Source organism: Indicator indicator, chromosome 30, assembly GCF_027791375.1.
Source record: "Indicator indicator isolate 239-I01 chromosome 30, UM_Iind_1.1, whole genome shotgun sequence".
In the NCBI taxonomy this organism is placed as follows: Eukaryota; Metazoa; Chordata; class Aves; order Piciformes; family Indicatoridae; genus Indicator; species Indicator indicator.
In genome coordinates this window covers 4,188,704-4,204,544 of record NC_072039.1, presented here as the reverse complement: position 1 = coordinate 4,204,544, position 15,841 = coordinate 4,188,704, and the positions used below count along the sequence as shown (strand labels likewise).

Here is a 15,841-nt window from a genome sequence, read left to right as displayed (position 1 = left end):
TACAGGCACTTGTCTGGGGAGTTTGGTGGCTCTTGCACTGAATGACTGCCAGTTTTCACACATTACATGTTGTCTCTGTAAAAGATGGAATACACCTTGGCATGAACATGAAGGGTTACTTCTGTGGTTGCCCAGCTCTGGTGTCAAACACATGGCTAGGCCTGTACCATGACTGGAGATGCCTGGAATGCAGGGGTTATATCCAAATGTAAAATACATTTATAAGGTGGGAGGTAACTATTTTGCATTTGGCTTTTGGGTGATAAAGTGGATTGAAGCCCTTCTGAAACAGTCAGAATGTGTGATAAACTGGAGGAGCTGGTAAACTCAGAGTTACAAAGGTCCTATCTTCATCTCTCTCAGCTTTGATTTCTCTTTCAAGACCAAACACAGTTAACATTTTGAGAGATGGTTCACAAAAATCATTCGTTTTTGTAATGTAGTAGTATGCTGTTAACCATGAAAACCAGTTGTATTTGTTCCCTGCTTTTAGGTTCTGTTAGTGAAGGAAGGACTCTAACATGAGACCAGCTTTGCATACATCTTTAAGATCTCTGCCACATCTGCTGGTGTTTTTCCATTTGCAGTGATGGAGAGGGCTCTTAGTAAAATCACTTTCAAGCACAGATGTCATTCAAAGCCTGAGCAGGATGTTGGATGCAGGCCCAAGAAAAAGGAATAAATTCCTTCTTGCTTATTACTGGGCTGTTTTGATAAACATTCACATCTTGTGAGCTTACACCTTTCAGCTAGGTCCCTGCCCAGATGGAATATGATGTATCCAACCACTGTTCCAAAAAGCAACGAGTGCTGCTGGTGAGAAGGAAATAACATCTCCAGTGGAAATGCAGGTCAGTGAGACTGATGGAGGCATCAGAAAACAGCAGAAAGCTTCCAAAGTGTGTGCATCAGAGCACAGTAAGACTGAAAGCTGCTGGTGCCTGGATGGGAGCAGAGTGAGAAGGAGTATCTCTCAAAAGGGACTGTCAAGAAGGTAGAGACTGAATAAAGGACAGCCTCTGGTGCTCCGTGCAGTTTTTCTGCTGAGTCTCTGCTTTGCCAATGGAGGAATTAATTGTGGCACTGAGTGAGATGCTCTGCTCAGCACAGCTCCAGGAGCACCAGTTAAGGACCTGTCTTATTGATAATCTATACTTATGCATTAATAAATAGGCATTTTATTTCTTTCAATCCTGTACAAGTACAATCCTGTAGAGTGTTTTAAGTAGTATAATTAGTTTGCTATTAAATAAACAAATATGTTATTCTTTTTTATATATGTGGGTAGACTCAATCTTGGAGGTCTTTTCCAACTTGAATGATGTTATGGTTCTATATAAGCTGGCAAGACTAGAAAAAATAGGCACCTTCTGCAAAACATACACCAAATAACTTCACTGAACCATTTCATAATCTAACTCAAAATCTCTGAAGCCAGAAGTCTGAAGATTGCTTCCGTCCTAACAGCTACAGCCTATTAGCTCAACTTGCTGGAAAAGCTATTTTTGTGGACTGCTTCTTGGCAGAAGGATCTTCTGTAAATTACATATTTATCAATATCTGATACAGTTCTTTATTTTTAAGGCTGTTAGATCCATCCTGGATTAGATAAGAATATTTTTCCCCGAATTGCATTAATATTTAAAAGCTGACTGTTGCATATATATGTTGTTGAAGTAAAACAGAGTAGGAGTAGGGAATGATGGAAAGGCCTTAGGGCTGCCTTTCATTATCCCTCAACTGTGTTCAGGATCAGCTTGTCTTTAATTTTACTTAGTGGAGCTTTAGAGCAGCCACCCAAGAAAGAAGTGCAGAAAGATGACTGGTCTCAGAGAAGTGCTGTGGCACATTTTACAAAGTTTTGTAAATTGAAATGAAACTGTGAGCCACAGAAATAAATGTTTGGTGGTTTGGGGGGTTTTTGCAAGCTTGAGAGTACTTATGAAGAGGAAATCTGGAGATGAGCATCCATTACTAAATGCAATTAAAGGGAAAAACAACAGCAACTTACTGCAATTCTTGTAAAGAGCTTTGCTGAACTCCTGGGAATAGAAGCCACTGATGCTTCTCTTGCCAGAATTGTTCTTAATTATCTTCTTGCTCTATTCTCTGTTTTTCTAGTGATTTTCCCTTGATTCTAAAAATCAGCAGGCACATAAAACACTTTTGCAGACAAGTGAAGTGGAGAAGCAAACTGAGGGCTTCTCAGTCCAGCCACATTGGAGGAGGAGTATCTGGCACCAAATTTCTGTAGACCAGAGGGGGTTTACTGAGACTGGACTGTTTTGCAGAAGACAGGATTTTTTGCACTATCTGTAAGTTCTGCATATATGTTTGAATAGAATGGTTGTGAGTGATTTGTAAACTCTCTTTATTACTTATTTGAAGCTGTGATGTGGTTAGACAAAAAATATTTCCTTGTCTCATTTATTGTATCAAACGTCAGTGTTGCAGGATTCAAAGAGCTCACACAGGTTATGCATTTTTTAGGGTAGATGATATTTTTATTATTTTCTCTTTTTTTTTCTTTTTTTTCTCTTTTTTTTTTTTTTTTTGAGAATCCTTCCACACAGCTTTGAAGGTTATTTCCCTTGCAGGTTCTTACTTGTGAGGAAATGCACTTTTGTCTTCATTATATTCCTAACAAGGTTTAGAAATGAAAACACATATAATGACTAAACTAGGCTTGAGCAATTTGCCAGAGAGACAGGATTGAGGCTATTTTGCAGATTTTAATATTGCACCTAGTCTGTGGAAAATAAATTATTGCATTTTCCATAGCCCTTCTCTGATGTTTTTGGTTCAATCCAAAATCTAAATAAAACCACACATGGCTGTATTCCTAGTGTATTTTTTTACTATGTTTTATAACACTATTTTAAGAACATTTTCACTGGTGTAATTGTTATTCTGTACTTTTAATATCCTGTTCCAAACGGAATTATTTTTCTCTGTACAATTTTCTATAGAACAATGACATTAATAAGATACTGTGTTATTCTTTCAGAGTGATTCTAAGGAGACAAAGAATTTGCCAGGTGGGCTCAGAGGACTTAGTAAGTTAAACTGCATCCATTAGTACCTTGTCTTCACCTTGCTGTTTTCCTTCCAGTAACCCTAAATGTGCAATTTTGTCAACTGATATTTTCTTTACCTGTATATTGTGCAAAGTTATAGAAAATGCAAATGCCTGACCAAACTTTCTTCCCTATTCTGCTTGCACAAAACTGAAAAATCTAGCTTTAATGTACCAAGTAGGTTTGCAGACAACCCCTCAGAATGTTTGTGTGAAGAGAACCAGCCTTGAAGCGTGTTCATGATGTTGTTTTCACACTGAATGTGTGAAGAATATTACTGACTACTGTAATTTGGTTTGTAGCGGAAGGCCTTCTAAAGATTTTGTAACACTCCTGTGTTCAAAGCCTCACAGACTACCTGCTCATCATGTCTTCCATTCTTGAGAAGATGAAGAAATTTGGCAGTTCTGACATGGAGGAGTCTGAAGTGACAGATGAATACACGGATGGGGAGGACTCCATGCTGGAAACACCTGACAGCCTCCAGGGAACGCTCAGCACCAAGGTGCAGCCACCCAAAAGCAACATCTTTGCAAGACGTGGGCGGTTTGTGATGGGGGACAGTGACAAGGACATGGCTCCCATGGACTCCCTTTACCAGATGGATCATCTGGTGGCACCTTCTGTCATCAAGTTTCATGCCAATTTGGAGAGGGGGAAACTTCACAAGTAAGTTTGCTGTGTAAGATTTGGTTGTACTGAACAGTTTGACAGCTGCAGACTGCTTTTTGAGCAGCAGTTGTTCTCTCCACATGAGCATGCCTGGTTTTTCAGTTTCAGTGTTTTCTTTGCCAAAATAAGGAATGTTGCATTTGAAAGTGACAACAGCTGTTGTCTCTTGGCATCTCTGAAAATTCAGTCCATGGGTGTTTTGCCCAAAATTAGCTGTAGACCTTAATTGACTTGCTTGAGACTGTTCTTTGAATGGACATCAGTGGGAATGAGAAGATGGAATTGCCTGGCTCCCAGGCCTGCAGTTAGCCTGCCATCTTCCATGCCTCTTTTATGTCCTGTTACCAACCTTTCAGCAACAGATATATAACTTTATCAGGACAGTTGCTTGCAGATTTTTTTTTTTTGATCTTGTAGACTTTGCAGATCCATCTATACTAATCTATAGTACTTACCTCTTTCCGCAAGCAAAAGAAAAATAGTATTCTGGTAGCTTACAAAAAGTTTGCTAAATATCTGACTTTAAGTAACTGAACTTTATCCTCGATAGGCTTCTATCTACAGATTCCATCACAGGCTGCTCAGAAAAAGCCTTTAAATTTTATGACCGCAGAAGGATCTTTGATGCTGTAGCCCAAGGCAACACAAAGGACCTAGATGACCTACTGCTCTACCTTAACAGAACCTTGAAGCATCTCACAGATGATGAGTTCAAAGGTACCCTTTTAGTATCACATAGTTTAAGTTGCCACCTTCTTCTAGTAGTGCTCCTGAGATGAAAACAGAATCTGTAATTGTATGAAGTATCTGCAGGAGGCCCTCTAACAGCCAGTACTTCCCTATTGGTTGGGCAGCTCAGTGATTAAAAGGTTACAGCAGAATTCAGAAATTCACTAACATTTGCTGTGAGACCCTGAATGGGTTTTCCTGTCTGTTCAAAGGAACCTCACTGATTTCTGCATCCCTGGGAGTAGATGGCAGGTTTGTAATCACTTTTATACAGCTGTAATTTGTTTTGTTTTGTTTTGTTTTAGAGCCAGAAACTGGGAAAACCTGCCTACTGAAAGCTATGCTGAATCTGCATGATGGGAAAAATGATACCATTCCCCTGCTGCTGGATATTGCAAGGAAAACTGGAACTCTGAAAGAGTTTGTTAATGCAGAGTATACTGACAACTACTACAAGGGTAAGGGAGACAGCTGATGCGGTGAATACTCTTGGTGATAAGACTGAAGGTTAGGTGGGGCTCTCAAGCTCTCCTCTGCATGAGATCTTACGCCTGAGGACACAGCATCCCAAAGTTCCAGTGTGTGATTAACAAACTGTATTTGAACTAGGGCAGTGTTTTGTGAGGTGCAATATTCTGCCATCTTTGATCTGCATTAATTTAATAGCAAATTCAGGGGACTTGGATTTGCTGTCTGTGCCATCTTTGTTCAGTTCTAGAGGTTTTTAGTCTGCAAAGCTCTCCATTCCACCCTCATACATGGAGCTGAATGAATTGTAGTGCCTGAATGCTCTCAGTCTGTATTAAATGTTGAAGATTTCTGTCTGATGAGTGTCTCTGTAGGCCAGACTGCACTTCACATTGCCATTGAGAGAAGGAACATGTACCTGGTGAAGCTCTTGGTCCAGAATGGAGCAGATGTTCATGCAAGAGCCTGCGGGGAGTTCTTCAGGAAAATCAAAGGAAAACCTGGCTTTTATTTTGGTAGGGGTGAGCACAGTATGGGCTTTATTGATTGAGTTATCCTAGCAGTATCCCAAGTGCAAGCTGTTAAATAATCCTATGCATGTGAGACTGGAGGCTCAGAATTACCAGATGGGCTATTCCACCACTTGGTCCAAATATTTACTCCCAAAGGCTGACATTATAAAGAAACACAGCTGGTAGTTGATGGTGTTCATTGTGAGCTTGGTGGCTACATCACTTTGGTTTCTGAGCACTGTATGCTTTGAAAGGTGATAACCTTCTGCTAGCTCTCCCTTCACTGCTCTTTTTGTATGCAGTTAAACTACAGAGTGATTCTAACAGCTGTCACAAGAACTGGTAGTATATCAGACAAATTCATTTCTTGTCCTCATGGTGACAGATGAAAACAACATGATCTTCTTTCACATGTGGTAGTGGGCTTTCTGACCACTCATTCCCATTCCTTGCCCACAGGGGAGCTGCCTTTGTCCCTGGCTGCCTGCACCAACCAGCTCTGCATTGTGAAATTCCTCCTGGAGAACCCCTACCAGGCAGCCAGTATTGCTGCTGAGGACTCCATGGGCAACATGGTCCTGCACACGCTGGTGGAGATTGCAGATAATACTAAGGATAACACCAAGTTTGTTACCAAGATGTACAATAACATATTGATCCTTGGTGCCAAAATTAATCCAATGCTGAAGCTAGAAGAACTCACCAACAAGAAAGGGCTGACTCCATTAACTCTGGCAGCCAAAACAGGGAAGATAGGGGTAGGTGAGCAAAGGTGTTTAGCTGTCCCATTATGTACCAAGTTATACATAGAATGTGCTAAATATTTATGCAGGACAGATTTTTATCACTGCTTACTGTTGGAACCTTTTAGTTAAGAGGAATTCATGCTGTAGTTTAAGATGCAAAACTGCACAGTCTTTAAAAGCTGTGAAGTGTTTGTGTGTCTGTGCCCAGCTGGCATTATTCATAAACCACAGGTATGCAAAGCAGCCCAAGAGGAAGCAGTGGGTCTCTGTTATCATCTGAACTACTAGAGGCCTTCTGCTTCTGCCTGGCTGCTAGAACTCATCTTCTGGCAGTCCCCATTAGAAGTGGCTGCTCAGAGATCTGTGACATCCATCTCTGATTTTCTCTTGCAGTTTTGAAACAGATAATGACAAGTTGTAAGCGATATTTGTGTTTCTCATCTCTCAGCATCCCTTGAGAAAATTAACTGTGTTTTCTTCAGACTTTGATCCCTGAAGTGCTGGAGAGGTTGGAGTTCAACACAGTTAAACCAGGGAGAAATTAGCCATTCTGTCTTGTGGAGATTCTGAGGAACTAGAAGTCCATTAGCACTGAAATGTTGGTTGTATTGTTCTTTTGCAATTAGATTTTCGCTTACATCCTCAGACGAGAGATCAAGGATCCTGAGTGCAGACACTTGTCTAGGAAGTTCACTGAATGGGCTTATGGACCTGTCCACTCCTCTCTGTATGACCTCTCCTGTATAGACACGTGTGAGAAAAATTCAGTGCTTGAGATTATTGCCTACAGCAGTGAAACGCCAGTGAGTATGAGCCTCCTTGGCATGTTGTGTGCAAGCTGGGGGACTGCTGGGTAAGAGCTCCACAATTCACACAGCTCATCTTTAGCCTCATTTCTGTAAACAGCTATAAAGGCAGTAGAGGGAACATGTGCTGAAGATTAATATAATTTGCTGCTTTCAAAGTCCAGTAGATACTGGTCCCATCAAGGTTCTCCTCTTTCTCTTTCCACTCAGAACCGTCATGAGATGCTGCTGGTGGAACCCCTTAACAGGCTGCTGCAAGACAAGTGGGACCGGTTTGTCAAACACTTATTTTACTTCAACTTCTTTGTCTATGCCATGCATATCATCATCCTCACTGCAGCTGCCTACTACAGACCTGTAGCAAAGAAGGAAAAGGTATGTTACTCTTGTCATATAGCAGGGAACCACCCAGTGCATGATAACCCAGATGCTTCCCATCTGGAATGTGCTCCAAACATCAGAATTTACCTCTTTCCTGAAGGCACAGGGAGATTTTGACCCTCCTTGCTTCCCAGTCTTGCCCCCTTACTGCAACTCATTCAGAAATTTAACCTGTGTCCCAGAAATGTTTTCAGCTGCTGTCAAGGCCAGGTCTTTCCCATCTCCAGTTCTGCTGAATATATCTTCCTGTCTTATACAGCCTCCCTTCACATTTGGTCACAGCACTGGGGAGTATTTTCGAGCGACTGGAGAGATCCTGAGTGTACTGGGAGGTCTCTATTTCTTTCTCAGAGGGGTAAGATATTTGAAACTTCTCCTTTGTGCTGTCTGGGTAGATGCAGGAATCAGACATGCCTTTCCCATTTGTTAGCACTGGCTGCTAAGAAAATGCATGTTCTAGTCAAGTCACAAATATTTTCCCTTGGCCTGATGCATACCTCTTGTATAAAAAAGGAAGATTCTTAGAAGTCAGTGTGCAGCTCACCAGTTAGCCTGGCCAAAGCTTCAGAATGGGGTATTGCAATTTTTGCCTCTGTTAAAGCTGACCTGTCTCAGCATAAAGTCCCCCTGCTTCCTCTTGGCAGCCAGTGGAGAGTGTGCAGTGAATCACAGGCCCTCAAACCAGGTGGTTGTCTTCAAAGGAGACACCAGGCGTAAGAGAAGCAAGTGTTACTGGGAGAGTAACTCCCCAGATCTCATGTCAGTGCTGCTTTTGAGCTTCTTGTGAGAAACTTTATAGCTGCCAGCTCCCTGGTGTAGGTATCAGTGCTTAGTTGAAGCATTCACATGGGATCCTTAATCCCTCCTCAGATGCAAACCTGGTCTTATTCCCTTTTGTTTTTCAGATACAGTATTTTGTGCAGAGGCGCCCTTCATTCAAGTCGCTGATAGTTGACAGCTACAGTGAGGTTCTTTTGTAAGCTCCAACATCTTTGTTTGCATTTCAGTATGAAACAGATGAATGTGTGAGATGCGTAGCTTTGGCTGAAGCCACCTGTCGTAGGTAGATGCTTTGCTGTTATTTCCTGGGTCCTTACAAAATGCTTGCCAGTGGACATCACAGAACTTGGATCAGTAACCTCCTTTGGAGGTAAAGCAAATGAAGTCTGTAGAAGTTCAAGTGACTGTGACGTGCAGCAGAGTTAGGAATAGATCTCCAAGTTGGACTTGAAATTTAGTGTATGTATTGGATGTGCAGAAATCCTCCATTCCTAAAGGAAACTTTACCTCTTCATAATTTGAGCCCTTTCCCAGCTGGAGTACTCCTAAACAGGCAATTTCTTGGGTCTGTGGAAAGAGACAGGGGGCTGAAGAAATTCTTGTTTTCAAGGTCTTTTCTTCCCTGTAGCCACAAGGAAGAGCAGGGATGAGACTATAGAGGTTCATATGTGGGGAAACTGAGGAGTTTGCAAGAGGAACTGTAGGATTTGAGAAGGGAAGGAATGAAGGGAAGAGAGCAAATGTCTGCCAAACTTCCTTTGTGTTCTAAAGAATCCCTCATTCTGATGAATACCTTATGGGGCTCCTCTGTTGCCACCACCTGTGCCCAACTCTGCGTTCAGACCGTGCTTGTCTTTCAGCTTTGTTCACTCCTTGCTCCTCCTGAGCTCTGTGGTGCTGTACTTCTGTGGCCAGGAACTGTATGTGGCTTCCATGGTCTTCTCCTTGGCGCTGGGCTGGGCTAACATGCTCTACTACACCCGTGGCTTCCAGCAGATGGGCATTTACTCTGTCATGATTGCCAAGGTCAGTCCAATAAGTAGATGATGAGGGCAGCAGAGTGTTCAGTTCAGGACACTGCTGCCAACAGCCCCATTTCCAGGACAGAAGTCACCATATCTACCTCCATGATGCCAGTGGGAAATCTCATACCACTCTGCTCATACCACTTGGCCATTATTTTCTGAGTGAAGAGACACAATTAAAGTTTTGTAGGAAAGCCTTCTGCTCCTCATCCATACATTTTATAGCAGTCTTGATATTATTTCACTACCTGCCATGCTTCAAAGCAACTACAGTTGGATAGGCATAGACGAAAGTAGACTGAAAACAGTGCAGAATGGTCTGGTGTAGAATGTTACAGATTTCTACCAGCTGAAAACGTCTTTAGGTATAGCTTAGGTGTTACCAAACAGTAACTGCCTGATTAAACCTCTCTATATGATGTAGACAGCTAGCCCAAGAGGGGAAGAAAGATGCAACTGTCTTAATGTGGTTTATACTTACAAAGCTGAAACTGTTTGGCATGCATATGACTGGCACATGTGTGTGAGCTGTTGCATGAAGAACAGAGTAAAAATGTTTTCTTTATTAAAGTTCATCATCTCAGCAGGATAAACTCCCATTTAATGCAAAAAGGGGCAGTTCACAGCAAATAGCTCCTTGAGATGAAGCAGTGTTTTCTACCAAGTTTTGTTGCAGTTTATATTCAAGTTTTAGCAATATAAAAATATTCTGTTTCCATGTTACAGATGATCCTTAGAGATTTATGTCGCTTCATGTTTGTCTATCTAGTATTCCTCTTGGGATTTTCTACAGGTAATATCATACATGGAGTTAGTTTCTGTTATCTTCCAACACCTCAGCAAAATTTATTTTTCAAATGTCTTGAACTTTTTTTGTTTCCAGCTATAAAACAACAAATTAACCTAATAAAAAAAGAAAAGTCTCTTCAGAATAACAATAATGTACAGTAATTTAGTACAGCTTTCCAGCCCTGGATCTCAAACTGTTTGGCAAACCAAATGGAAAACCAGTGATCCTGTTCTTTATAGCTAAAACTGAGATTCACAGATTCATAGAATGGTTTGGGTTGGAAGGGACCTTTAAGATCATCTAGTTCCAACCCCCTGCCATGGCCAGGGATACCTTCCTCTAGACCAGGTTGCTCAAGGTCTCATCCAACCTGGCTTTGAACACCTTCAGGGAAGAGGCATCCATGACCTCCCCAGGCAACCGGTTCCAGTGTCTCACCACCCTCACTGTCAAGAATTTCTCCCTAATCTCCAGTCTAAATCTGCCCTCCTCAAGATTCAATCCATTCCCTCTCATCCTCTCACTACAAGCCCTTGTAAAAAGTCTCTTCCCAGCTTTTTTGCATGCCCCCTTCAGGTACTGGAAGGTCCCTCTAAGGTCTCTCCCAGGCTTTCTTTTCTCCAGGCTGATATCAGTTATGGAGAGTTATAGAGCAGTGTCACTGGGGGCAATGCACCATGCAAATAACATGTCTTACCTCTATACTCCTTTCCATTGCTTGCAATTATGATCTCCACTTGTATCTTCACCCTGTAAATGTGATTCCTCTTTTGCAACAGCTGTGGTGACTTTAATTGAAGATGACAATGAGGGGCAAGACACAAACAGCTCAGAATATGCTCGATGCTGCCCTGTGAAGCGAGGCCGCACGTCCTACAACAGTCTGTATTATACCTGCTTGGAGCTTTTCAAGTTCACTATTGGGATGGGGGACCTGGAGTTCACAGAGAACTACAGGTTCAAGTCTGTGTTTGTCAGCCTTTTGGTTCTCTATGTCATCCTTACATACATCCTCCTGCTCAACATGCTTATTGCACTGATGGGGGAAACTGTGAGCAAAATTGCACAGGAGAGCAAGAGCATCTGGAAACTCCAGGTACATTGGTTCTGAGGCTGCTGTCCAACAAAGAGGGTGTGGGGAACCATAAGGAATTTCAGAATCTTTAGGAGCTGACATTTTTCTAAATAATGGGTCACTGCTGCTTTCTGATTCCCCTGAACAATTCCTGAAAAAAAGTATCCTAGTTCCTTTTCCAGGCACATTTGATGTTTTGCCTGAGCAGATGTTCCCAGTGTTCCACAGATGTTCAGAATTTATGAGGTATTTTGTAATTAGGTAGACTTATTTTGGCTTTTCATGATGGAAAATCCTGATCAGACTATGAAGACAGGGATTATGCAAGGGGCAAACCAATCTGTACGGGAATCTCAAAAGGCACACGAGTTTTTGTTTGAGGTAAGGAAGGGAACTTTGTAGTTGTAATCACAGAGCAGTAATTCAGCACTTTTAATGACATATTAACAGAGGGTGATGTTTAAGAGATGGTCACAGTGCCAGCTCTAAGATGGTGAGAATGATGAAAGCTCAAGGTTTTTAAAATAAAGGCAGGATTGGGGATTTGGATGACTTTGAAAGAGCAGCCTCTCAGTGGTCTGCTTTCTTTTACCTGGTAGAGAGCCATCACAATCCTGGATATTGAGAACAGCTACTTGAACTGCATGAGGCGCTCCTTCCGGTCTGGGAAGCAAGTCTTGGTGGGGGTCACACCTGATGGCCAGGATGATTACAGATGGTGCTTTAGGTAACCTGTTTATGTGTCAAATGAACAATCTCTTACAGATAAACAACATTAAGGTATTTGGTGTATGGGAAGCACTCTGAAAAGTAGTGCATGGGCACTGCCTACAGCAGTCAGTTTAATCTGATTTCTGGGTAGATCTGAGGCTTGAGAAATAACAGTTTGTGATATAAACTCATCTTGGAGTTGTCTGGTGATCCTTTGACTAGATACTGGTTTTGGTTTTCCCTTCCCAGGGTTGATGAAGTGAACTGGTCCATGTGGAATACTCATCTGGGCATAATCAACGAAGACCCTGGCTACTCGGGGGACCTGAGACGAAATCCCAGTTACACTATTAAGCGTGGTAGAGGTGAGGGTTTCAGGGACCTGAAACCTAATATGAATTCTAGTATGGGCTACACACTGGTGGCAGAAGCAGCATCGATTAATTGTTAGAGGGCAGTCAGTTTATGCACTTAATGATAATGACAGTAGCAAAGTTAATGGTATTTTCAGTCAGCAAAAACTGTAAAGGATTAAGTGGGCTCATTATTCACATAGCACTTTCACTGTCTGGAATAGAAAGAAGCCCCAGGGAGTCATCATTCTGACTCTAGGTTTTAGAAGGCAGGTAATGCACAGTGTATGATGGCAGCCAGATAGCCATGGAGATACTTTGGAGGTCCAAGCCCATATAGTTTGGGAGCTCGGCATCCAGCACAGAAGTATTTAACTGTGCAATCAGTCTCTGCTGTACTTGCCAGCTGTACTTGCCAGCTGTAATATGGAAAACTCATGGAACAGTATGGGGAAGAAAACCACAAAACCCTTTCTTCCTGCTTCATTCTTCTTTCATCAGCTTCCTATTTAAACCACTTGTGTATTTTCTTCTGTTTCTGTAGAGGGGAATAAATTAACCATTGCGTTCCTATTTAGTTTCAGGGAAAAATTGGAAAACGTTGGTTCCACTTTTAAGAGATGGAAGCAGGAGAGAAGAAACACAAAAGGTACCAGAAGAAGTAAAATTAAAACCTATTTTGGAACCTTATTATGAGCCAGAAGAACCTGAGACATTGAAGGAGTCACTTCCAAAGTCAGTCTAATCTTATTTCTAAGCAGCAGCTTAATTCTAGTTGCCTGTGTTAGTCCTCACAAGTGGGACAATTTAAGCACTTGACTGATAGGAGCAGGGAAAGGGGTCAGAGGAGTGAGGAAATGCCATGTGCAAAGATTTATTAAGTATGCTAAATAAATTATTTGTTGTTTAAGCTCATGTCTTCATGGTTATTTGTAATATAAATCAGCAAGAAACTGTCTGTACTAATTGGTTTATAGTTACTGGGCTAGACATTGGATCTAGGCAGTCTCAGAAAGCGTTAGAAACAGTTCCTAGAGGAGGGGATTTGTTTTATAAATAAACACACTGAGAATTCCTCACACTTCAGAGCTCTCTGGAAGGTAGCTAGCCCTTTTTTAGTGCAGAGTTTGTTTCCAGTCTTCTCTGTTTCTTTTGCTGTTTGGAAGTGCTCTCATGCATTTGTGAGATCTGAGCTACCTTTTGGATTTTTAGCTAACAGAAGCTTCACTAAGTTCTGCAGGTTGGTGGCCATGGCCAGCCATGGATATTCTGCTGACAGTATGAAAATAACAACCCCGCCTCAAATACTGCGTCCAGTCCTGGTGGCCCCATCACAGGAAGGACACAGAGCTGTTGGTGTGAGTCCAGAGGAGGGCCACAAAAGTGATCCAAAGGCTGGAACACCTCTGCTATGAGGACAGACTGAGGGAGCTGGGATTGTTCAGCCTAGACAAGAGAAAGCTCTGGGGGCACCTTAGAGCTGCCTTCCAATACCTGAAGGGATCCTACGAGAAGGCTGGAGAGGGAATTTTCATAAGGGTGTCTAGCAACAGTACAAGGGGCAATGGTTTGAAACTGAGGGAGAGTAGGTTTAGGCTGGATCTTAGGAAGAGGTTCTTCAGTACAAGGGTGGTGAGACTCTGCAATAGGCTGCCAAGGGAGGCTGTGGATGCCTCCTTCCTGGGGGTCTTCAAGGCCAGGTTGGACAAGGCCTCAGGCAACCAAGACTAGTTGAGAGGTAGAGTAGATGATCATCATTGGAGTAGATGATCTCTGAGGTCCCTTCCATCCTAAGCCATTCTATGAACAAAAGCACCTATAGAAAAATTGTTACCACTCAACACCCTGAACACAGTGGATCTCACACCTTCTGTCTGCTTTCAGATTCTCTTTCTTTTAAAACAGTATTTTTGTGAGCAGCTACAGTCCCTGGTTTTTGTGGCTTTTCAGCCTTAAAAGCTAACCAACCAATTATGAAACTAAGGAAGTACTGATAAAAGAGCAGTAAAATCACCAAGAGCCCAGAGGTATGTTCCTATGGGAATAGTTTCTTGGAAAGCAGATAAATAAATGGGAACACAGGAAAAGAATGCAAAATGATGAATGATCTAGAGGTGATGTTACTCTTTTCTCTCTTAACACAAGAATAAATATACTCTGTGAAATTTTAAAGGTTGGATAGTCAAAAATCAATGGAATAAATGTTTCTCTTACAGTGTCTGAGTAAAGTCCAGAATTCACAGTTATTGTTACTGAGGCTAAAGGCTTAACAAGATCCCAAATTTGACATTTATTTAGATCACAGATGAACTTTGCACAAAGTAAGAGATAGTGGTTATAGAGAATATATGTTTCAAAGGTCAGATGTATAATAATGTATAACAATAATCTTGAAATTAGGAAGTTTTTGTTCTTGACTTCAACAGCAACAACAGGAGAAATCTGGTGGTGAAAATCCGCCTGGCTGGATTTATGAAAAGAATCAGGAGAAATTTCTGGGAGACAAACAGGCAGATGTGCTGAACCTGCAGATTGGAGCCCTGGATAGAGAGGAAAGAATAGGAGAAACCTTGGCATCCTCTTGAGAAGTGGCTGGACAGAAAGGAACTAAGGATAAGAGAATTTGTCTTATGGACAGCTGGCATCATATTTCAGCTGGGCAAGAAAATTGATAGATTCATAGAATGGTTTGGGTTGGAAGGGACCTTGAAGATCATCTAGTTCCAAGCTCCCTACCAGGGACAGAGACACCTACTAGAGCAGGTTGCTCACCAACCTGGCCTAGAAAGCCTCCAGGGAGGGGACATCCATGACCTCCCTTGGGCAGTCTGTTCCAGTGTCTCACCCAAAGGTAAATTGTTTTACTTTATTCCCTTGTTATGTATCACTAAGACACTTAGAGTCAACAGCCCTCAGTGCCCAAGGACAGTGTGCACATATAAGTATCCTTAATCCAACAAGGGGTTTCAGTTTGAGCGTGTGCACTGTTTCTGTGTCTGCACTTGAAGTTCAGTTGTGCTGAAGCACTCCTGTGAAACTGGGCCAGAGTGCAGCACCTTTTAGCCAGGGAAAGCCCATCATGGTTGGCCTGGGACAGCTCCAGAGCCCATGGTCACAGAACATTGGTGTGAGTCACTGGTGTTGCAAAGTGGTTTGCTGCAGGGATCAGCTGCAAATTACTGCGAAAATTTGGAATCAAAGATACAGAAAATGGAGCCAGCCTTTGAAAGATACATCCTATAATTTTTTCTGCATTTTAGTACTGAAACATTCACTATTCTTAGAGGCTCTTAGTGTATTTAGATAGAGACTGCCCTTCACTGCTGTTAGATGAAGACTTGGTTTGCTTGGTATCAGTTCTTTTACTGGTGTCAGGATTTCTCACAGTCTTCCTTTCTATACAGCAAGAGATTTCCACAGATTCCTCTTGTTGAGGAATTTGTGGAAATCCAACTGCTTTATTTGAAATAGTAGCACCATCTAGAGGACCAGTAATTCTTGTTTCTTTGATTAATGTCATTCAGGACAAATGTAATTTTGTTTTCAGAGAGTTTGTAGGGTACAACCAAAGACACTTGCCAAAGGATTTGAAGGAATTGCTTGAAGTTAAACCAAGCAAGTTTTGTCTCTGGTGGACAGGGAAACAACAAAAGCTGTTTAAGGTAGGTGTGTGTTCAGTGTCATACCATTGGTAGCAGTCCATATAGGTTCCACTC

General features: G+C 42.0%; 1 protein-coding gene across 1 annotated transcript; it reads left to right on the top strand.

The window, feature by feature from the left end:
* Positions 1-3,444: 3,444 nt before the first annotated feature.
* TRPV1 (transient receptor potential cation channel subfamily V member 1) lies at positions 3,445-12,870 on the top strand. The gene is made up of 15 exons (XM_054394481.1): positions 3,445-3,746; positions 4,300-4,466; positions 4,784-4,936; positions 5,321-5,461; positions 5,918-6,216; positions 6,831-7,007; positions 7,221-7,385; positions 7,651-7,746; positions 8,297-8,367; positions 9,032-9,197; positions 9,923-9,989; positions 10,766-11,082; positions 11,661-11,788; positions 12,022-12,137; positions 12,704-12,870. Exons 1-15 carry the CDS (start codon positions 3,445-3,447, stop codon positions 12,868-12,870), a joined length of 2,532 nt encoding a protein of 843 aa, XP_054250456.1.
* The last annotated feature ends 2,971 nt before the right edge of the window (positions 12,871-15,841 follow it).